General features: G+C 39.9%; 1 protein-coding gene across 1 annotated transcript in view; it reads left to right on the top strand.

Moving 5' to 3' along the window:
* The window catches only part of LOC102515239 (inhibitor of carbonic anhydrase-like), a 36,360-nt gene extending 28,577 nt beyond the window's left edge, over positions 1-7,783 (top strand). Inside the window, exons 14-17 of the mRNA XM_006179715.3 lie at positions 4,436-4,500; positions 5,165-5,349; positions 6,620-6,806; positions 7,594-7,783. Of these exons, the coding sequence (XP_006179777.1) occupies positions 4,436-4,500; positions 5,165-5,349; positions 6,620-6,806; positions 7,594-7,628 (472 nt within the window). The 3' untranslated portion in view covers positions 7,629-7,783. The remainder of the gene's footprint in view (positions 1-4,435; positions 4,501-5,164; positions 5,350-6,619; positions 6,807-7,593) is intronic.
* The last annotated feature ends 16,744 nt before the right edge of the window (positions 7,784-24,527 follow it).

Genomic DNA, 24,527 nt, shown 5'->3' with positions numbered 1-24,527 from the left:
CACCACCTGCCACGCAGAGGAAACTGCACTTTTAAATCACTAGTGGCCTCAATGTTGCTAAATAAATCCAAAGATCAGATCATTGGTACCACCCATCACTTCCTCCTCTTGCATACATTTTCTTCCTGCGCTTCAGGACACCACACTCTCTTGGATTCCCTCCTCTCTGTCCTGTTACTGTGTCTCAGTCTCTTTGCTGGTTCTGCCTTGTTCCCCAGCCTCTACCTGTCGGCGTGTCTCAGGGCTTCATCCTTGGTTTTCTCTTTTCATGCCCACACCTGGGTGGTTTTATCTAGTTTTGATCCATCTATATGCTGACAATTCCTAAATTTACATTCCTGTTCAGCCATCTCTTCAAATCTCCAGGTGGAATGCCAGAGTCATATATCCAACTGCCTCCTGGGCATCTCCGCTTGGATTTCTAATCAGCGTCTCAAATTTAAATGTCCCAAACTGAGCTTCTGAAATTTCACACACTCCTACCCAAACCAGTACCTCCTGTCATCTTCCCCATCTCAGTTAAAGGCAACTCCATTTTTCCTTTTGGAAAAAGCCAAAACCTTGGGGTGAGTATGTTATGTGTCTACTCTTTCTCTCAGACTCTGTATCTGGGTCATCATCAAATCATGTTGGCCTGCAGAGGGTAGCCAGAATTGACCTCACTGGTACCACCTTGATCCAAACTACCATCATATCTCCCCAGATTGTAGCCCCGCTAACAGGTTTCTGTCATCTGTCCTATTCCTGCCCAAGCCACAGTCTATTCTGAACACATTAGCAAGAGTGATTCTGTTAAAATATAAGTCAGAGCATCATATTTCTCTGCTTAAATCCCCCCAGTGATTTCCCATATTACTTAGAGTAAAAGCCAAGGTCCTTCTTTGACCTGTATGGCCCCTTTGTGATCTGGGAAGGCGCTGTATGACCTAATTTCCTACCTCTCCCCTTGCTCTCTCTGCTCCAGGCATCTTGGCATCCCAGCTGTTCCTTGAAGATATCAGGCATGCTCCTGCCTCAGGGCCTTTGCACTTGCTCTTACCCCCATCTGGAGTGCTCTTCCTTCTCATATCATCATGGCTAGGTCCCTCATCAACTTTAGAATTTTTCAGGGATTTCTTTCCTGGCCACTCTGTAATTTTACACACACACATGCACACACACACACCCCCTCACCAATGTTTCATATCCACCTGTCTTGCTTTATGTTTTCTTTAGCTCTTTTCACTCTCTGGAAAACTATACATCTTCTCAATTTATCTTGATTAATACCTTTTTTTCTTTAATAAAATGAATAAGGGCTTTGGTTGCAAGTGAAAAAAACCTCACGTGAACAAACTTAATCCAAGGGGATGTTTTAACAGGTGTGTGGGAGCCCCCCCCGAGGACCCAGCCAAGATGCTTTAAGGCAAGAGTCACCAGGTAAAATTCAGGCCATCCAGTTAAATTAGAATTCCAGATAAACGATGAATGAGTTTTTAGCATAAGGGGACACACTCTGCTTCCCCTGTCTCTCTTCTTTCTGCACATCTGCCTCACTTCTCTTTTCCTACATGGTGGGTTTCTGTTTCTCAGTCTACATGGAGGAAAAAGTCTGTGACCAGCAGTCCCGATATTGTTCCAGCTCCTCAGTTATAAAGAAGCAGTCAAACACAGACCATAATGTCCCGGCCCCCAGGAAACGGGATTGTCAGCCAAGTTCAGGTGAAACTTCCTGCTTGTCCAGCTCATGCAGTGAAGTTGCATTGTTAACGTCTAGCTTCCTCCACTGTGATCAGGTGAATTGAAGGGAATGTGGAGGGGGAGTCAGTTCTCAAAAAAGTATGAAAATTTGGTAGACCAAATAAGAACCAAAAATTTATAAATAAAATTCTACAGAGGCAATTTTGTTTTCCTAGATATAAAAAATCACATTATAACAATTATCTTCTTCATATGTTGTTATGACAATTAAATTTTACGACAGCCATCACAGTAAGTGCTCAATAACTGTTGGCTGCTAATATTATTTTCTTTCTTATGTTCAGTTCCTACATAAAGCTTAGTATGTAAAATCTAAAAAAAAAAAATCACATTTTAATACTATATAGTATTGTGATACTGTGATCAGTCCGGGCTGGTTTATGTGAATGACAAATCAATCAATGGAAAAGAAACACCTTCCAATACAAACCCATGGACAGACTAGATTTGGTCTATAGCAAAGATGAAATTTCGTATCACTGGGAAAGGATGAACTTGAGAGATCAAGTAAAACGAGGACGGCGCACTGGCCCCTGCATCTGGTGACTCCGGCAGGAACCGATTCAATAGTGAGTCAGTCCCATAAGATGACTGGCAAGGGTCAGAGAGGGTTGTGTGCAGGGGTGCTGATGGTTAGTGCTATGATCTTTTTAGGTGCTTGGATGAGTCAAGGAGAGAGGCCCATGGCTGAGGGCAGTGTGAGACCAAGGCAGGGCTTATTGTTTGTTTGTTTTAAAAAGAAGTGTGCATGTTGATGGAAAGAGCACAGTGCAAAGGGTTATAAAGGACAGAGGATAACTACAGTGGGAAGTGCCTGAGGGGGGCAGGGTGGGATGCAGGGCACCTGGGGAGGAGGCCTTCCCCCCTCCTTTGTACCTGGAGGGCAGGAGAAGAGTGCTGGAGACTTGGGCTGCAGGATGTGGCAGAAGGATGCTGAAATGAGCCCATGTGATGATTTCTGTGTTTCCTCTGGGATGCGGGCGCACACGTCAGAGTGAAGGTTGGGAAGGGTATGTGGAGAGACAGGTCTGCGGGAAGTGGGAAAACGTTTTGAAGTCACTGCTCTATGGAGCAGGGAGGGGAGTGTCTCAGCAGTGGTCTCACACTTGAGCACCAATCAGAATCTCCCAGAGGCCTTGTTAAAACAGAGATTCTGTACCCCACCCCCAGAGTTCCTGAGCCAGTAGTAGGTCTGGGGTGGGAGCTGAGAATGTGCATTTTTTTTAATTCTTTTTTTTTTTATTGAAGTGTAGTCGATTTCCAATGTTAGTATCATGGGTACAGCAAAGCAACTTAGTAGAATATACATTTCTAGCGAGTTCCCCACGGTGCTGATGCTGGAAGTCCAGCCTACGCTTTGAGAACCACGGGTCTGGAATAGAGCAGGAACCACAAGAATGCCCAGGTGACGTTAATGATCAGGAAGGTCAGGTCTGCCTTACTGCTGAGGTGCAGACACACCTGAGGCAGGTGATCATGCTCATTCAGGACTGAGAGTCTTTGGATGGGGGAGTAAAGCAAAGAAATAGGGCAAGTCTATGTAGGAAGATTGATTGGGAGTAATTGATCCTAGCTGAGAATAGAGAGACCTGAAGACTGGAGAGACAACTGGAGAGGTGCTCCTGAAAATTAATGATTAATATCAATTTCGAACTGACTGAATATCACAAAACTGATTTCTCAGTGTGCTCAACATTTCCCATAAAGAATATACCTTAGATTCCACATGAGTGTATCATATGGTATTATATTCTTCTCCTTCTGGCTTACTTCACTTAGAATGATGATCTCCAGGTCTATCCATGTTGCTGCAAATGGCATTATTTTATTCCTTTTTATGGCTGAGTAGATTTTCAAATATTAACTAGTGTACATAAATAGACAAACAACAAGTTTCTTCTGTATAGCCCAGGTAACTATATTCAATATCTTGTAGTAACCTATAATGAAAAAGAATATGAAAATGAATAATATGTATGTATATGTATGACTGAGACAGTATGCTATATACTGGAAATTGACACATTGTAAGCTGACTGTACTTGAACAACACAAATGCACCTTAAACACAGAGAAACTTTTTTGGGGGGATTACGTGTGGACAGATACCTAGTGATGTACGTTAACGTGTATTAAGGCTGAGTAGCTGTATGTGTGTGATGACTCCTTCAGAATCACATCTTCCATGCTGATTTTAATCTCTGATGTGAGTTTCTATCTAACTGAGAATCATCCTTGAATATCTCTGTTTTTTGTTTGTTTGTTTGCTTTGTTTTGGGGTGGGACGGAGGTAATTAGGTTTACTTATTTATTTACTTTTTTTAGAGAGGATACATGGGGACTGAACCCAGGACCTCATGCATGCTGAGCATGTGCTCTACCATTTGAGCTGTACCCTCTCCCCAGTATCCCTGTTAACACGAGAGCACAAGCATCTCCTGTGGAGAAATTGATCTGCATTTAAAATAAGGAAGCAAACAGTGGGTATCTACAGTAGAAACAAAACAAGCAGATTTCTTTTCCTATTACATTTCCCCTCGAGTTCCCAGGGACAGCCAGGCACGACAGTTGTGTGTGGGGGAGTAAGCGGTCCGTGTCAGACATGCCGAGTGGCCCGGGGAGAGGGGACGCGAGCCTCCCGCTCTCCCTCCCACTCCTGTCGGCCCTCCTTGCTGACCTGACCCTTGCCGTGCAGGTGTCTGGTGGAGAAGGGAGACGTGGCCTTTGTGAAGCACTCCACGGTCCTGCAGAACACTGACGGTCAGTGCCGGCGCTGCCCCATCCTCCCTCGGAAACCTCCGAGTCTGTCCTGGAAAATCACTCCCCAGGTGGCAACGGGGGAAGTTTATTAGCCCCATCAGACTCCAGTGACTTTGGTCCTAATGTCTTTTATTTAGGGAATGAGAAAATTCTTACGTCTGGTCAGACTGGGCAGGGTTGGTTATCACATTGGCCTTGAACCCAACCAACAGATACACGGAGGCCACTGTCCATATGAGCACGTTTGCTCTCTTGATTTTAGGCATTCTGTATATTCTGGATACCAGTTTTTGTCAGCTGTATGTATTGCAAATATCTCATCCCTCTCTGAAAAGGCATGTCTTTTCACTTTCTTAATGATGTCTTTTGAAGAACATTCTTAATTTTAAAATAGTTCAATTGCTCAGTCTTTTCCTTTCCAGCTAGTGCTTTTCAGGCCTGTTGAAGAAATCTTTGCCTTCAACGGGACTGAAAAAGCACTAACCAAAAAGGTTATGAGTTTATGAGTTTATGAATGTTTCTCTTCTGTTTTGTTCTAAAAGCTTTATTGTTTCATTTGTCTCTGTAATTCTCCCAGACACTGGTGTTCGGTCACATGCACCCAGTGAGGGTACTTTGACCACAGCCATCAGCTTTGGCCCATCCGCCTCCTCTTTCTCCCCAGGAAAGAACCCCGAGGCCTGGGCAAAGGGTCTGAAGAAGGAGGACTTTCAACTGCTGTGTCTTGATGGCACCAGAAAGCCTGTGACTGAGGCCCAGAACTGCCACCTGGCCATAGTCCCAAGTCATGCTGTGGTCTCAAGGAAAGATAAGGCAGATTTTGTCCGCAGAATGCTATTCAACCAACAGGTACGTGCCTTCAGTCCTCATCCTCCAAATACTCAGTTCACTTGCAAAGTTGCACACACACACACACCCCCCACCAAGCCCGGCCACATGTGCTCTCTCCCTGGGCAGGGGGCCTTCCTCCCTGAGTGGGGGTCCTGCGTCTGCTGAAAGTGGAAGGCTGGTGGCTGTGTTCACTTCTTGCTCTGGGGCTGTCTAGAATATCACAGAAGACTGGAAGAGTCTCAGACACGTAGGCATCACCACGCCTCCCTGAGACTCGCTCGGATCTCTGAGCAGAGCCAGGGTACCTCTTGGGCTTGTTCTGTCACAGGAGTAAGGGAGTTGGCTCAATCCCTTCACACTAGGCTGGGCGCATGCGAGAAAGGCAGAACGGAGGGTCCTCTGCCTGACCTAGGGAGGGTCCCAGTGTGTTTCCTGAACTGGCCAGGCTGAGCACTGTTTTGGGCTTCATGAAAGTTGAAGAGCCAACATTTGGGCAGCTTCTGACCTCTGCAGGCAGCCTTCAAGGGCTGATTGTATGGAATAGAGGCTGCCTGGATCAGATGATCTCAGGGAAAACCCAAAGGCTCTTCTGCATTTCACACTAGCACACCCCGTTCCTGGAGGAGCCCCAAATGAGGAATCCATATCTTAGCATATGCGCACAACTCGGTTAAAGAATGATGACCCAGTGAGAGCTGGCAAAACAGGAAGCACTTGGTCGTGGACTTTTGAAGGGGTGGGGCCCACACAGGGCGAGCTGCCACCTTGGTACAAGGGAAGTGGACGAAAGAAGAGAGGGGAGAGGCAGGAAGAGACGGCAGTGGTCAGTGCCTGGGGCGGATCCAGGGAATAGAAGAGGCAAAGTAGCGAGGGGTCCACACAGCAGGGAGACCTGCAAGCACGACCCAGAGAGCTGAAAGCATCCGGCAGTGGTGGATGGATAGTGATACGGCGGCAAACGTGGTGCTCTTTCTATGTAGCCATCACTTTACACAGATCATCTCACTAATTCGTGTAATTATCTCCATTTACAAATGGGTAAACTGATGTTCACTGAGCTCAGTCAAGAATTTTCCTAAAGTCATACGACAGGAAAAGCTCGGGCCAGGATTTGAACCCAGAGGCCATGCTTCTGGCCATTTGACTACAGTGCCTCGTACATGTCGCTGTGTCCCAGGTTTCCCAGGGCCTCAGGGCAGCCCAGCAGGCTCAGGGCTTCTGAGGCAGAGCACACAACCCCATGCTGCCCGGGGCCGCTGGTCACTCACTGTCTGTCTGTCTGATCCAGGAGCTCTTTGGAAGAAATGGGTTTGAATACAGGATGTTCCAGCTGTTCAAGTCCCCAAACAAGGACCTGCTCTTCAGTGATGACACGGAATGTTTGGCTAAACTTCAGGACAAAACAACTTATCAAAAATACTTAGGGCCAGAGTATCTTCAGGTTATTGCTAACATGAGACAGTGCTTACCCTCTGGTGAGTAGAATAAATAGAGGAGCAATAAAGTCGGGGTCCAGTAAGCATGTTTGTATTAAGGATGACCTGTGCCAAGTCCTGGGCCAGTATGAATAGGAACACAAGGATTTGGAGGGCTTGCTCCTGGCTTACCAAGCTTGCAACTCAATTAGGCAACAGAATAGGACTACCTGGAAAAAAGCCAAGTTGTCTGAAGAAGACAGAGTACAATAGAACTTGAGATCATCTGGGAATTGAACTTGCTAACATATGTATTTCTATTTTTCGGCTGAGAGAATGAAAATGTATGCGTGTGAGCACTTCGGTATAGGGAGAAGGCTGGAAAGGACAGATAAATACCACTCATAAAGGACCAACTTTCAAAGATTTTAGGTAAAATGTATAAATAATATTAATAGAAACAAAGCATTGCTAGCATTAAGTAGGCCATTTCTACATATGCACACTAAGTAGGTCGTTCCTCTCTATTTCTGTACATGATAGAAACAGCATAGCTGCCTCAAAAGGAAATAAGTTGGAGAAATAAAATTAGAGCTGAAAAAACCAAATTATTGTGAGTGTGCCTGAAACTTTGTTAAATTATATCATGCATTAGAGATGATGAGAGAGGAGGAAAGGAAAACAGATGTTTAAGGTTAGCACTGACATCAGTTAGTGGGGGAAGAGAGAGAGAGTTTTAAAAAAAATCTTTATTATCTACCATTTACTTTTAGAAAATAGGAACAGAATTGTGTTTAATAAGCACAGGCAGTACCTGATGGTCTTCCTCTTATGTTTCATCTCACAGAACTTCTGGATGCCTGCACATTCCATGGAAATTAAAAACTGCTCAAAGTGGCAACCGCTGAGATGCTCAGAACCCGTGGATGTGGTGGGACCACATTCTCACTCGTCTGTGTGGCGGGCCTGTGTTAATGTCAGTTATCTTTATAATTATGTACTGTAACTGATGCAAAAATTAAAATGAATGAAAATTATTGTATCTTCTCAGAAAACTTCATGAAATGTTCTCAGATTTGAGGGTGGGAGAACTGTTTCTTTATACTAGAATTGCGCTTCTGAATGGAATATCTACTAAATTACATCTTTTCTTAAGCCCCCTATAAGACGAGCTCAACTTCCCTCCCTATTCTTTAATTATTTTACCCAAGAGTGGACTCACTTAAATAGAATTTAAGCAATAAATCTGATGAGAGTCTGAGTGGTTGGTGATTACAAGTGTGCAAAAAAAAAAAAAAAGGCATCAATGTGTGCCGTATCAAGGACTTACACAGTGAAAACAAAGGATAAGGAATGAGTTTATGTATGTTAAAAATATATCTGAGCAGTTAAAATTCATAATGTCAAGTGGAATCAAAATCCTGATCAGATTAATTGAAAAATATTAAAATTACTGCAGGAATCCAATCCTACTACCCTTTTACAGTCAGCTTCCTGATTTACACTCGTTTAAGTCAGTTTCTTTTCAGAGATTTTGCCATCACTGTTATTACTGTGATCCCAGCCGATGGTGGAGACTCAGTAAATGCTGCCTGGGGACCTAAGTTATAGGTTGTTAAGTGTCGGTTTTGTGAGTGTGGACTTCTGCTTCTGCCTGTGGAAGATTAACCACTATAGGATTTGCCCTCTTTCCATAAACAACTGAAAAACTGGAAAAAATAATATGAAACAAATGTTTTCAAACATTGGACGATAACAGTGCAGGACTTTGATCCTTGAAAGAAGGAAAAGAGAAGATGTAAACAGAATGATAACTCCACTTTTAGCCTAGAGGAAATCTCCAGATCACCACAAAGGGAGCAGAAACACAAGACAGCCCATCACACTGAGATGAAGAAACAGGGATAGGAATTTGGGGACTGGAATTTGTACACAGAAGAGATCTGTATCGGGGTCTCCTTGAATCTTTGGCAAAATGCTGATCTGCCTGTGTGTAGAATGAAACTGAAGTCCATCAGGCTAGGCAAAGATAACTGTGAGAGACCCATAAGCTGAACAATGCTCAGGGCTCCCACGGGGCCAGGAATCATTCACGTTCCTACCAAGTCAGGTGAAGAGACCTCAACGAACACCTAGCTTTTCACTGAAGGCATCTGGGGCTGAAATAATTGTAGACTAAGGGCTGCTCTAAAACGGCCCTTACTGAGAGTGACACTAACCCTGGTGGGATCAACTGGATCCACAAGTCACTTGACTGCCTTCTAAAACAAACCTCAGTACTCACTAAAGGAAGACAACAAAATCCAAATATTCAACAGTGTAGCATACATAGTATCCAGCATCAAATGAAAAATTACCAGATGGGCAGAGATGCACAAAATGTGACTCAGAGTCATAAGGAAAACAAACCAATAGAAACATACCTAGAAACCACAAAGATAATGGTATTCAGACAACATTTAAACAGTTGTTACAAACAGGTCCAAGGATTTAAATGAAAACATGAACATAACAAAGAAAAAAGTGTAAGGTTTAAAAAAAAAAAAACAATGGGGTTGGGTGGTAGAGCACCTGCTTAGCCTGCATGAGGTCCTGGGTTCAATCCCCAGTGCCTCCATTAAAAAATAAATTAAAAACCTAATTACCTCCAAAAAAAAAAAAAAAAAAAAGAACCAATGAAAATCTAAAGTGGCAAAATTTTCGTTTCAAGGAATTTGTCTGTTTCACTTAAATTGTCTATTTTTGCCATAAAATTATTCAAAATATTTCTTTATTCTTCTTTTAATATTTATAGGATGTGTAGTGATATCTCTTCTTCCATTTTCATACTGGTCATTTGTGTTTTCTTGCTTCTTGTTTTTGATCAGTCTAGCTGTAGCTTTATCAATTTTCTTGAACTTTTCTTAGAGTGAATTTTTGGCTTTATAAAAATTTTCATTATTGTTTATTTTCTATTTCATTTTCTGCTCTTAATCTTATTTCCTTTCTTCTACTTATTTTTCATTTAATTTTCTTTTTCTTAGATTCTTAAGGTACAAGCTTAGATCAATATTTAGAACATTTTACTCTAATATAGACATTTAAAATAATAATTTTCCCTTTAAGCACTAGTTTAGCTGCATCCCACAAATCTTGATATGCTTATTTTCATTATCACTGAGGTAAAATCTTTCTAATTTTTTCAAAGATTTCTTCTTTAATCTGTTGATTATTTAAAAGCTATTTTAATTTCTAAATATGTCGTGATTTTCCAGATATGATTTTGTAATTGATTTCTAATTTAATTTTTTTGTGGGTAGAGGATATATATTCTGTATAACTTTAATCCCATTAAATTTATTGAGAGTTTGGGTTTTTTAGGTTTTTTTTTCCCCCAGCACATGGCCTATCTTGGTGGATGTTCTACATATACTTGAAAAGAATAGGTATTCTTAATTGTTTGGTGTAGTTCGCTACTAAGCAGTATAGTTCTATAAGTACCAATTAGGTCAAGCTGGCTAAAGTTATTGTTCAAATCCTCTGCTTGACTCATTTCCTGTCTACTTTTTACATTAATTACTGAGAGAAGAGGATTGAACTCTCCAACTGCAAGTATGGATTTGCTCATTTCTCCCCCAGTTTGATCAGATTTTGCTTTCTATATGTGGAGGCTTTGTTGGGTACATACACGTTTAAGATGTTAGGCTTTCTTGATGAATTGACTCCCTTATCATTTTGAAATGTCCCCAGGTGTCCCGGAAATACTTCTTCTCTTTAAGTCTATTTCACTGGCTATTAATATGTCCACTCTGCCTTTCTTATGATAGTTTGTATTTGGTGTATTGTTTTCCATTCTTTTAATTTTAATCTATTTCTTTATATTAAGGAGGGTTTCTTATAAAGAGCATATAGTTCAGTTCTTTTTTCATTCAGTGTGACATTCTCTTCCTTTTTAAATGATGCATTTAGTTCATTTATATGTCATGTGATTGTTCATATTTGTTTTCTATCTATCTCATCTGTTCTTTGTTCCTTGCTTCCTCTTTTCTGCCTCCTATTGGATTAATTGAATAGTTTTTAGTATTTTATTTTATCTTCTCTATTGGCTTATTAGCTATTCTTAAATTTTTCAATGTCTTCTCTGAGTTTTATAATCTCAATCTTTAGCTTAATACTAGCATCAAATAATGCTATATCACTTTGTGATACATAAGATCCTATATAGTACAGCTCCACTTTCCCCAGTGATGTGCGGATAAACATTTAACAACTAGATCTTCAAGTTAAAAAAGGCCTTGATTTGCATCATTTGCTAGTTTCATGGAGTAAATACTCTGGCCATGGATGATCTCAAGCTACCAAAGGGACATCAACAAGTTCAGAGTTGAGAAGAGATACACACAGCTTTTGCGAGTCGACACAAGTTGGCTGTACTACCCACTGATATCCCTCTTCTGTCTTTTGTGCTCTCATTACCATACGTTCCACTGCTACATATGTTAGAAACTCCACGATGTATTTTTATTATTTTTTACATCCTGCCATCTATTATCTTTTAAAGAAATTTAAAAATGAAAAACAAAAATCTTTAAAATTTACCCACATCTTTACTGTTTGTGGCTCTCTCCACATTTCTGTATAGGTTACAGAGTTTAGATATTTTGTGGGTACCTCTTTCTGGCATGCTTTCCTTGTCTGTAGGGATGTTATTTTTCTCCTGATTTATTATTTTTTGTAATAACTTTGTATAGTAATTGACCATGGTACTGTCTATTACTCAATTCAAGGTGCAGTTTGAGCTTTTAGAACAAGGCTATTTTCAGGAAAGAGTTTCTTACTTTACAGAGACCCCTCTTCTGTTGTTTTGTGATTTATTCAAAAACATAGTAGCTTGCTTTCTTGGGTTTCTTGGTTTTATTCCTTTGTCTGCTTTGGTCTAAACCTTTTTTTTTTTTACTTCATCCTCCTTGTTCCTTTCCTACACAAAGTTGACTCCACTTCCACCAATGTCTCTTGCACCAAATTGCTACAGATCATTTAGGTCCTCCTTGGGAAAGGTGTCTTCACGTCCAGTCCTAGGTTATCTCCCTGCAGGATGCCCCTAGGGAGCTACAGGCTTATGCTTGACACTGGGGCTTCTAGGCAGACTCTCTTCTAGAGTTTGACCTGCTACAGAGTTCTCAGGTTCTGCTGCCCAAAACCTCAGAGACTGTTGCCTCTGATGGACTTGAGTTTCTGCCACCAGTTTCCCCACCAGGAGAGCCACCCTTGCAGTCTTGAGTGGCACAGACCCGAGGCAGAAGCCTGAAGTTCCTGGTCCACCAAGAACTTTTCCCCGGCACTAGAAAAGAGCCATCAAGTACCCTACCTTCACTTCCTCCCAATTCTAAGACTTAGAAAGAAGACTAAGGTAGATCATTAATGTTTAGTATTTCAACATGTTGGGGGTACTAATGCGCCCCTTTGAGGATTAATAAAATCCTGAGACTCTCACCCTAGTAACACACACACACACACATGCACCCCTTGATGTACAATTTTTGTGTATTCATAGCTCCAGCCCAGTGATTCTTCTGCAAGCTCACATCACCCTCCCCTGGGGTGAAGGAGTTTAGATTAAGGAGCTACTTAATCCATTTTCAGGTCAATGCTACCCTCTGGGGCTAATAAGTCTTGTTGCATATATAGACACATTTCATATATTTATGTAAAAGGCCTATCTGCAGAACATTTAGGGCAACTAAAAGGGTAAGATAATTCAACTGCAGAAACCAAGAGTGGACACCAATTGACCACAAATCTGTGTAGGTCAGAGGTTTACTTTGGAACAGCTGAGAAGCGAGGTGGACTTTGCTAGACTTTTTCCATGGCGAGCCGGGACATCAATGGCGTTTGCCATTGGGGCGGTAGAGGAAACTGTGACCTGTTTGTTTTACCCCAAGAGCACTAGACTCTGCTCAGCTTAACCAGCCCCTCCTCATGGGCCCACCGGAAGATCCCGGGACTTGGATTCTCTTGGCAAAAGAGCAATGGGAAGTGAAATCCCTAAATGATCTTAGAAGACAATGTGAATGATACCTTCCAAGAAAGCGTGTCACAGGGTGGTGGGGATAGCTCAGGATGCTGAGCCCGAAGTCCTAGTTCTAGCTTTGTCTACTTTGCTGGGCACCCTACCAGTTATGTCCTCTGGCTGGGCTTCAGTTTTTCTGTCTGTAAAATGAGATCATTGTGCTAGATGCTCTTGCAGGGTGTGTTTTGCTCAAGGGCCCGCTAGCAATGGAAGAGGCCATAAAGAAATTATGTGGGGCCACTTCATTCATTCACTGAATGTGATTACTTAGCCTGGGCTGGCCGTTCTGTAATAATGATAGTCACTGCCATCTGTTGGTGACTGCTACCTGTCAGGCAGGACTAGCCCTTTAATAGCACTGTGAATAATCTTCAAAATGACCTGAGGAGGTAGGTAACCATATTCCTATTACTAAAGAGAAAGCAGATGCTAGGAATAGATTAGTAAGTTGTCCAGCATCATGTAGCTTCTAAGTGGCCTACGATTCAAACCCAGGAGTCTCTGACTCCAATTTCATACGCTTTTTATTCCACAGATCGTGCAAGACAACACCCAGTATCTGTCCTCAAGAATGGACAGGTGAATAAAAGGCATGCACAATATGCAGAGGCCTGAGGGACCTCTGGACAGATATTCCATCCTGGGACAGATGCCGCCTGTTTCACAATTTTGCCTGAAATCAACCCAGCCATGGGGCTCTAAACTGTGCCCCTGGCCCTGACATCTAACCCCTCCCCATCTTTGCCATAAATGTCCAAGTGACCTGCAAAGAGCATGCCCGAGAAGACCAAATTCTCCTGCATGCCTGCCTTTGATCAGGGACTTTCGTTTATTTACACATGACAGTTTCCAGAGTCCACTCAGCTTCAGGGTCAGTGGCTTCTGTACCTATTTGCCTAGAGGCCAGCTGCAGCTGGGTTAGGTTGAACGTTATACTGATAAGGAAAGGGTTTTCTTAGGAGGTTCTTTTGCTTGCAGAATGGAAATCTCTGGCTTTCGAAACAAGGACAAATAGGCTCTAGTCTGTCCCATTACATTCTAGAAGAATGACTGAGTTGAGGGAAAGGAGCCCAGAGGTTTGTTTAATGGTGAAAAATGCTGACCATCCTCTGTTCAGTTATTCCTCATTCTGCCCACGATCCTGCTCAGCCCTTCACAGTATACTGTGTGACTGTGGAGACAGGTAAAAAGCTCCCCTTTCTTTTCCTTTTCCCTGCTTTGTTCTCTTTCCTTCCCTTTTTTGTTCTTTTCTTCAGTTAAAAAATAGTTATTTGTTCTCCTCCTTTTCCTTGAGGTGGCCAGAGGCAGTGGAGCCTGAGAGACTGGGGCCAAGGGCAGCTGGAGGATCAGGAGATTGATTATACACAGAGGAAGGGAGCAAATAGTTAAAGATACTGAGAATATTGGGATCCAGCTTTCTCACTGCCAGAGAGAAGGGAGTTGCAAATATGAGGAGAAAGAAAACTAGATTTGCTGTGGTGTTCAGCTGGAATCGGAGGAATCGGTGTGAACTCATGGTTGGAGAAAGAGACGGAAATGGATAGAGGTGTGTGTTATTATGGAGATCTGTGTCAATATCTATATATCTGTCTCTTGGGAGGTCCTACTGTCAGTTTATCTCCAAAGCAGTGACCACACCTAGCACCCACGTTTTGGTTCCCAAATACGATTCTGTGCTAAAAGGATAAAGTGTCTTAGAGAAATGAGATTCCAGAAACAGAGATTACAAGAGCTGAGATAGAGACACTATGAGGTAAGCCTGAATGTCTTATTCTACCAAAAAGTGAAGTGCTTAAAAAATTATCGGGCTTGTGAAAAATAGCAGGCGCGAGCCTGAAGGGCCACAACAATCTGATCATCAAAATAAGGGAAGAGGAGGATTCCTGGAAGATGGCAGAGTATAAAGCACCAAGAATTTGTCTTCCCACCCAGACAATAATTACAGCGGTTGAATCTGTTTAATATAAGTATTTTTGAACTTTGGAGTCTATTAAAAGCTTCCAACTTCTAGGCGAAGGCTTAAAGGGTAAATTGCCATTAATTGCAGTCAATCTCAGTTCTTAGCTTGGCAGTGGCTACCCATCCCCCTCCTCCCTGCCTCATGTCAGGTAGCTGCGCGTGTATTCCAGGAGCAGCTTGCACATAGCTTGTGAATCCAGGGTGGGCAATAAGGATTCTGTCGTGCAAATATTGGGGATCTGTGTTACGGTCATTGATTGCTGCTTCTGAACATGGAAGTGCAGATACAGAGGAGGGAAGTCATTGTTATTGCCCCTCCCCTCTTTGTTGCAAGACCTTCCTCCTCCAAGAGACTTCCAGAGGATTTAAAGGACTGACACCTTTTTATCCTCTCCACCCCCTTCATTTTTCTGTCTTTCTCCCTTTTGAGAGCCAGACCTTTAAGACTAGGGTATTCAAAAGCAAGTACATATTCAGAAGAAATTAGAAAGTCATGTGCATACCCAGGGGAAGGAACAGGATCAAAAATATATCAAAAGACCTTAAGTTTGTATTTCAGGCTGATCCTTGGCACAGAGATAGCCTACAGCAATAAAAACAAAACAAAACAAGAAAAAACTGTAAACCCTGAGGAAGAAGGAGAATCTGATTTTCAGAGTTACTATATTGTTAGATTCAAATCTCCAGTTTTCACAACAACAACACAAACACAAAGAATACAAAGAAATAGTACGGCCCATTCAATGGGAGGAAAAAAACAAAACAGGAACTAGTCCTGAAAAAGACCTCTTGATGGATCTACTGGACAACAACTTTAAAATGACTGTTTTAAAAATGTTCAAAGAACTAAAAGGAGATGTGGAAAAGGTGGGGAAAAAAAGATGTATAAACAAAATGGAAATATCAATAATGAGATAGAAAATATAAAAAGAGAAACCTTAAAGAAATTCTGAAGCTAAAAAGTACAATAACTAAAATAAAAATTCAATAGAGGGGACTCAAAGGCATATTTCAACAAGCAGAAGAATCAGTGCACTGAAAGATGGGACAATTAGAATGATTGAGTCTGAGGAATAAAAAGGAAAACATGGAGAAAAAGTGAACAAAGAATAAGGGAACTATGAGTCACCATAATGCAGAATAACATATGCATTGTGGGAGTCCCAGAAGGACAAGAGAAAGGAGTGGAGAGAATATCTGAGGAAATAATGGTCAAAAGTTTCCTTGATTTGATGAAATATATATATTTTATTTATTTATAAATATATATAAATATTTATATTATATAACTCCAAAAAGCTCAACAAACACCAAGTAAGATGAACTCAGGACGTACTCTGAGACATATTTTAACCAAACTGTCAAAAGCCAAAGACAAAAAGATAAGTTTAAATGCAGAAAGGGAGAAGCAACTCTTGACATACAAGGGATCTTCAATAAGATTATAACAGAGTCCTCTTCAAAACCTTTGGTGGTCTGAAGGCTGTGGGCTGATTAGAGTGCTAAAAGAAAGAAAGAAAAAAAAACAAACACTGTCAATCAAGAATCCTATATCTGGCAAAGCTGTCCTTCAAAAGTGAGGGAGAAATTAAGACTTTCCCAGATAAACAAAATCTAGGGGAATTTGTTACCACTAGAACTGCCCTGCAAGAAACACTAAAAGGAGTCCTGCAGGTTGAAATCAAAGGACACTAGACAACAACTTGAAGCCTTCTGCAGAAATAAAAATCACAGTAAAGGAAAATACACTAGGGATTATAAAAGCTAGTATTATTGTAACAATACTCGGGTGCAACTCTCCATATTGTTTTCTACGTATATAAGAGACCAATGCATAAAAAATTATTAGTTTGTGTTTTCAGACACAATGTGTAAAGATGTAATTTTATGACATCAGACAACTGAAAGGGGTGGAGAGTGGAGCTGTAAAGAAGCATTTTTGTGTGTTATTCAAGTTAAGATGGCATAAATTCAAATTAGAGTGTTATAACTTTGGGATGTAATTTCCATTAGTGAGCATGAGGAAAATAGCTCAGAATACACACAAGAAAATGAGAGGAAAATTAAAATGTTTCACTACCAAAAGAATCAACTAAACACAAGAGAAGACAGGAATGCTGGAAATGAGAAGCAAGCCAAAAAAAGCTATAAGGCGTATAGAAAACAAATAGTACTATGACAGAAGTCCCTCTTTATCAGTAATTTCTTTCAATGTAAATAGATTAAATTCTCCAATCAAAGACAGAAATTAGCAGAATGGGAAGAACACATGATCCAATAATACACTGTCTATAAGAGACTTACTTTGGTCCAAAGACACAAATAGATTGAATGTGAAATGGTGGAAGAAAATATTCCATGCAAATAGTAGCCAAAAGAGAACAGTGTTGGCTATAATAATATTCGACAAAATAGACTTTAAATTTAAAAGCTTTAAAGAGATAAAGAAGGACATTATGCATTAATAAAGGTTTCAATACAGCAAAAATATATAATAATTACAAACATTTACAAACCTAATAATAGACCACCAAAATATATGAAGCAAAAATCAACAGAATTGGAGGGAGAAATAGTTGTACAATAATAGTTGGAGATGTCAATACTCTACTCTCAGTAATGGACAGAATAACCAGATAGAAGGTAAGCATGGAAACAGAGGACATTAACAATTCATTAAACCAACTAGATCAGACATACAGAACACTCTACCCAACAATAACAGAATATACATTCTTCTCAAGTGCACATGGGACATTTTCCAGGATAAACCATATATTAGGCCACACATTAAGTCTGAATAGATTTTAAAAGATAGCTATAATACAGAGTATCTTCTGACCACAACAGAATGAAGTTAAAACCAATTAACAAGAGGAAAATTGGAAAATTCCCAATTTTGTGGAAGTAAAACAATATACTCTTACACAACCAATGGAACAAAGGAGAAATCACAAGTGAAATTAGACAATCCCATGACCAAGTGGGATATATTTCCGTGATGCAAAGACAGTTCTACATATGCAAATTGATCAGTGTAATACATCACATTAACAAAATGAAGGAAAAACCCTATGTGATCATCTAAATTGAAGTAGAAAAAGCTTTTGACTAAACCCAACAGTCTTTCATTGAAAAGAATCACTCAACAAACTAGGAATAGACGTAAACTAACTCAACAAAATAAAAGCCATAAATGGAAAAACCCACAGCAGAAATCATACTCAATAGTGAAAGACTGACAGCTTTTCCTCTAAGATCATGAACAAGGCAAGGATGCTTATTTTCACAACTTTTGTTAAACACAATAATAGAAGTTCCAACCAGAGCAGTTAGGCAAGAAATAAAAATAAAGGCACCCAAACTGGAAAGGAAAAAGTAGAATTATCTCTGCTGGCAGATAGAATCTTTTACGTAGAAAACCCTAATGATTCTACCAAAAAAAGTGTTACAACTAATCAATAAATTCAGCAAAGTAGCTGGATACAAAATCAACCCACAAAAATGAGTAGCTTTTCTTTTTTAAAAAATGTTTTTGTTTGTTTGGGGGGAGGTAATTAGGTTTATTTATTCATTTTAATGCTCTACCACTGAGCTATACCCTCCCCCTCTCAGCTGCTTTTCTATATAACAAGGAACAAGCCAAAAAGGAATTTAAGAAAACCAATTCATGATAGTTTCAAAAAGATGCTTAGAATTATCTTGACCAGAGAGGTGAAAGACTTGCACAATGAGACTACAAAACACTACTAAAAGAAGTTAAAGAAGACATAAAATAAATGTAAAGACATTCCAAGTTTAGAGATTAGAAGACTTAACATTGTTATGATGTCAATACTACCCGAACACTCTACCGATTAAACGCAATCCCTATCAAAATTCCAATGACATTTTTTAAGAAATAAAAAAAAAATCCTAAAATGCATATGGAATCTCAAGTGATCCTGAATGGCCAAAACCCCCTTAAATAAGAAAAAGCTGGAGGACTCACATTTCCTGATTTCAAAACATACCTACAAACATAACATTCTATGTTACAGATATCAAAAGAGCATGGCACTGGCACACAGACAGACATAGACCAAAGGCATAGGATGGAAAGGCCAGAAATAAACACTGGCATATAAGGTCAAATGATTTTCCACAGAGGGCCCAAGTTATTCAGTGGGTGACAGGACAGTCTTTTCAACAAACTGTGCTAAGAAAACTGGATATAAACATGCAAAAGAATGAAGTTGGACTCACACCTAATACCATATGAAAATTACCTCAAAATTATTGAAAGACCTAAATTTAAGCCCTAAAAGTATAAAATGCTTAGGAGAAATCATAGGGCAGAGGCTTCATGACATTGGCCCTGGCAGTGATTTCTTGGATGTGACATCAAGGTACAGGCAACAAAAGCAAAAACAGACAGATTGAACTTAATGAAAATTAAAACTTTTGTGCATCAAAAGACACTATAAGCAGTGAAAAATAACCCATAGGATGGGAGAAAAACATTTGCATATCAGATAACTGACACAGGACTAATATCCAAAATAAATAGAAAACTCCTAAAACTCAGCTACAGAAAAATAAACAACCAATTCAAAAATGGGCAAAGGACTTGAATAGAATTTTTCTGAAAAGAAATTATATGAATGGTCAATAGGCACATGAAAAGATGCTCAACATCACTAATAATTAGGGAAGTACAAATCAAATCTACATTAAGATACCATCTCCTATCCACTGGAATGATAGTATCAAAAAACCAGAAAGTAGTAAGTGTTGGTAAAGATGTGGATACATTAAAACCCTGCTGGTCTTAATCAACCCACTGCTGGTGGGAATGTAAAATGGTACAGCCATTGTGGAAAACAGTATGGAGTTCCCTCAAAAAAATTAGAGAATTACCTTATGATCCAGAAATTCCACTTCTGAGTATATACCCAAAAGAATTGAAAGCAGGGTCTCGTAGAGATATTTACACACCCATGTTTATAGAAGTACTATTTGCAATAGCTAAAATGTAGAAGCCACCCAAGCATCCATTCTTAGATGAATGGATAAGCAAATATGATCTATACATACAATGGAATATTTTTATTATTCAGCTTTTAAAAGGAAGGAAATTATTGACATATGCTACAGCATGGAAGAAGCTAAGACATTACAGTAAGTGAAGTAAGTCAATCACAAAAGGCAAATATTGTATGATTCCACTTAAATGAAATACTCAGAGTAATCAAAAATCACAGAGACAGAAAGTAAAGGGGTGATTGCCAGGGTCTGGCAGTAGAGGAAAATGAGGAATTATTGTTTACTGTTTTATTACTGAATTATTGTTATAGAGTTTCAATTTCATAGCTTGAAGAATTCCGGAGATGGATGACGGTGACAGTTAGCACAATATGAATATATTTAATACCACTGAACTGTACACTCAAAAATAATTAAGATGATAAATTTCATGTTATGTATATTTTAGCACAATAAATAATGGGAAGAAAGGAATGATAGTAGAGTATTATATATAACCCACTGAGTAAAAAAGAAACCCTTACATCCATGTTGATAAAAACAAACAAAAGGAAATAAAAAATTAAATAGAGAAGAGAAACACTCATTTACTTTAGAATGTCAATTGATAAATATACAAGGAATGATATAATCAGAAAACCACTACTTGGCAACCAGTATGGTAATAATTGATTCAGGCCAGAACCATCAATGAATGCTAAAACGGGGGGATGAAACTCTGATGAGGAAAAAAATATTAAGTAGTCTCAAAATACCTCCCTACAAACTGCTCATTAATTACAAAGGGAAATTTACAGTGTGGAAACCTGTCAGATACCACCTTGACCAAGCAGAGGTAACAGAAGTGATAATGGATGCGTTACTATTGCGCTCCTTCTAATGCAACACCCTGAGAAGAACCCAGCATCATTTCTGTGATCTTACTGCCAGAAATGCACACGCTGAGTCAAATCATGAGGCAATTTCACACAAATTCAAACTGAGAGACTTTCTACAAAATTCTGCTAAATACAAGATAGTATGTCAAATCACACCGCAAGGGTCCACATCATTCAAATCCAGAATCTTGGAAAGGAGAAAACAATGCAGTTTCTTCAGTGAGTAAGTAGCATAAAAGGTAGGAGGGCTGTTTTAGAGTAAAAGAGATTTAAGAGATACCACCAATTCAACACCTGGATCTTTTTTTAGTCTCTAATTTGAACAAGGTATCAAAAAGATTTTTTAGACAACCAGGGAAATTGACTTGGATGGTAATAGGGAATAACTGTTCATTTTGACAAGTGTAATAAATGCAGTATGGTCATACATAAAAAAAACTGCTGAGCTGTTAGAGATGCATACTTTTGAGGGAGAAATAATATGACGTCTGTTATTCCAGGAAAAAAAGAAGTGGGTGGATGGATGATAGAAGGTTGGCAAAATACTGACAATTGCTGAAGTTGAGTAAGATGTGCATGTGAGTTTATTTCATAATTTTCTCTACTTCTGTGTATATCTGAAATTTTTCATATATATGTAAAAGAAGGAGGAAGAGGAGAGAAATCTGAAATATAACTTAAACTATAGCTAGTCAAGAGGTTAATTTACTTCTTAATGTGGAAACATTGGAATAAACATTAGAACTATATAACAATTGTGGTGGATATAGGTCTACAAATACTTATTTAGTAGACTATTAATAATTTTCACTCATACTAACAGTCCAGTATCAAGCTACAGGAAGAACTTAGATAATTTTACTGATAATGAACACCTGAATTGGATAGACAAAGCAATTATATTTTAGATGTCAGTACTTAGAGTTAGACAGAAAAGTTCAGAAAAAATCAAATACATTCTGTTCTTATCTTGATATGCTACAACCTACACAACCAACCAAATGTCTATGTAAGGTCTTTTGCATTTCCATATACACTTTGGAATTACATTGTCAATTCCCACCAGAAAATATAAAACACTTATTGGGAGTTAGATTGTGAGTGCATTGAACCTATGTATTAATCTGGGAAGAACTGACATCTTTTAGCATTGGGCCGCCACTCCACTTTCTGGGTATAGCCCTTCATTAATATATAGTTTCTTTAATTTTTCTGAGCAATATTTTATAATTTGGAATGTAAAAATTTTAGACATCTTTTGGTAGACTTGTTTCTTAACATTAGTTATTCTTACACTCTTTTAAATAGCATTTTCATGTTTTTTCATTTTGAATATAGAATTATAATTGATTTTTGTGCATTTACCTTGTATCCAGCAATACTGCCTAACTCATTTATTTTTCTAATATTTAACCTTGTTTCTTTAGAATTTTATACATTTACTATCATATCATCTGTGAAAGTAAAAGTTTTATTTTTCCCTTGTCAATCCTTTTATTTATTATGTCTTTTTCGTACCTGACCAGACTGGCAAGGACTGCAAGTGAAAATGTTGAATAGAAATTATAATAGCAGACCGTCTGATCTTTTTTCTCATCCTCAAAGGGAAAGCTTTCATTGACCATTTCACAACTAAATATGATTTCATATATAAATTTCTAATGTACATGTTTCACACACACACATACATACATTTTATCAGATTAAGCAAATTTCCTAGAATAAGTTTGCTAAGAGAGTTTTTAAATAAATGGTTATTGGATTTTACCAAATGCTGTTCCTCTACCCACTGATAAGTTCATATAATTTTTCTCCTTTATCCTGTTAATGTGATCAATTACAGATAGATTTATTTTTTAAAAGATAACTAATATTCCTGGAATAAATTCAACTTGGTAATGATTTAGTATTCTTTTTAGATATTGCTGGATTCAATTTGCTAATATTTTGCTTAGGATTTTTGCATCTATGTTCACAAAATGTACTTTTTTAAATCTTTGTCATGATAATCTTGATGGTTTTTGCTTTCAAACTATACTTACTGGCCTCAAAAACTTAGTCAAGGAGTGTTCCTTCTTTTCCTATTACAATGTGTGTAAGATTGTTTTAATTCTTCTTAAATGTTTGGTAGAATTCATCAGTGAAGCTATCTGGCTCTGGACTATTCTTCATGAAAAGGGTATTTTTATGGACTATTTTTACAGAGAAAGAATAGAACCACAAGAATCGTTCATTGTTCAGGGACTTCTGAGGGCCAGAACTGAGAGAGAGAGAGAGAGAGAGAGAGAGGGAGGGAGGGAGGGAGAGAGGTGGTGGTGTGTGGCATTTCAAGTTACCTGACAGTTTCCTAAAAGGACTCTGCTGTTGGTTCTCAACTATCTCGGCACTCATCCCTGAGCCGGCAGGTCTGCAGGATAAACAGAGTCTCTGAGCACAGTTCCCAGGATGCCGGATCCCACCTTCCCGCCTTCCCGATGACCCGGAGGCAGGTCTTTCAGAAGCGAAGCCCTGGTGCTGGGCAGAGAGCAGTGAGGGGATTGGGGAGGAGGGGCTGGTTCAAGCAGACAGAAGCTCTTTGTTTGCTCTGCTTCTTTGTAAATGAGGCAACATTTGAAAACAACAAATATTGGTTCAGAGAACCAACATCTCCGTGCCCATCCCCTCTAGGCCAGCCACCCAGCCCCCTGCATGTACACACAAGTTCAGCTCTTTTGACAAAAGGGCCAATTCTGTTGAAATTTCGGAGTTTTATTCAGCTTGTGGTGGAAAATTTGGGTCATGACTTAGACTGGTTTGTAGCTGGAAGCTTGCTTCTCTCTCTCTCTCTGTTTCTCTTCTCCCTCCCTCCCTTCTTCCTTTCCTTCCTCTCTTTCTCCCCTTCTCTTCTGGAGAAATATAGAGAAGATCAATATAAAAAAAAAAAGGAAAGAAGATCAAAATCAAGAAGGCAGCTGTGGTCTAGAGAGGGCTGGGACTCAGGAGATTTGAGTTCAGGTCCCAGAGCTCTGTGAATGAGCACCTGCTATTTTACTGCAGTGTCCACATCTAAAAAATGGGGGCTGATCTCATCTTCTAAGACAGTTGGTCAAGATCACAAAGCCTTGCCCCAGAACAGTGCCTGGCACATGGAACAGCTGAAAAGATGATCCTTTCCTTCCACCAGAGCATGACAAGCCAGTGCATGCCTGAGGTTCTGCGGTGGGGACACCCAGACCTCTCCCAGAGAGACAAACCTCTCTGCAGACAGAAACGGGGGGCTACGCGTCTGTGGAGAAGTGGCAGGGCTAGGAGTGCCCTGTTCCTCAGGGTGAGCCCAGGTGAGCCCTTTGGCCTCTGTGTGTCCCCATTTCCTGGGAGAGTCCGGATCCCTGGTGCATTGGTACATATGCTCTGGAAGCAGACTGCCTGATTGTGCACCTGGCTCACCAGCTGACCCTGACAAGTTGTTAACCCCTTAGGGCCTCAGTTTCCTCATCTCATCTGTAAAATGGGATTCTAATGTACCAATCTCGGACAGCTGTGGTAAGGGCCCAGTGAATCTCAGTAGCTGTTAGCCATCATTAAGCTGTAAAAGAGGGACAGTGAGCTTCCCAGCTGCAGAGTGTCTCCAATAAAGAATTAAACACCATATAAGAGAGCGCAGGGACAAGTGTCATGGGCCAGAACACTGATATTTTAACCTCTCTCCTCCAAACACCCCCATCCAACCAGCCTTACAGCCAAGGTGGGTGAACATATACACCCACAGCTGGCCTTTCCCCTGCCTCCGGGGAGGGGCAGACACTCTAGCTTGTCCTCCTGAGCAGGAACCAAGGTCCACATGAGCAGATGATGGCGGATCCGGTTCTCTGTGTCTCCTCCAGCCCTTCT

This window comes from Camelus ferus, chromosome 1 (genome assembly GCF_009834535.1).
Source record: "Camelus ferus isolate YT-003-E chromosome 1, BCGSAC_Cfer_1.0, whole genome shotgun sequence".
NCBI lineage: Eukaryota > Metazoa > Chordata > Mammalia > Artiodactyla > Camelidae > Camelus > Camelus ferus.
The sequence above is the reverse complement of the archived record's forward strand: the minus strand, read 5'-3'. Positions and strand labels throughout refer to the sequence as shown.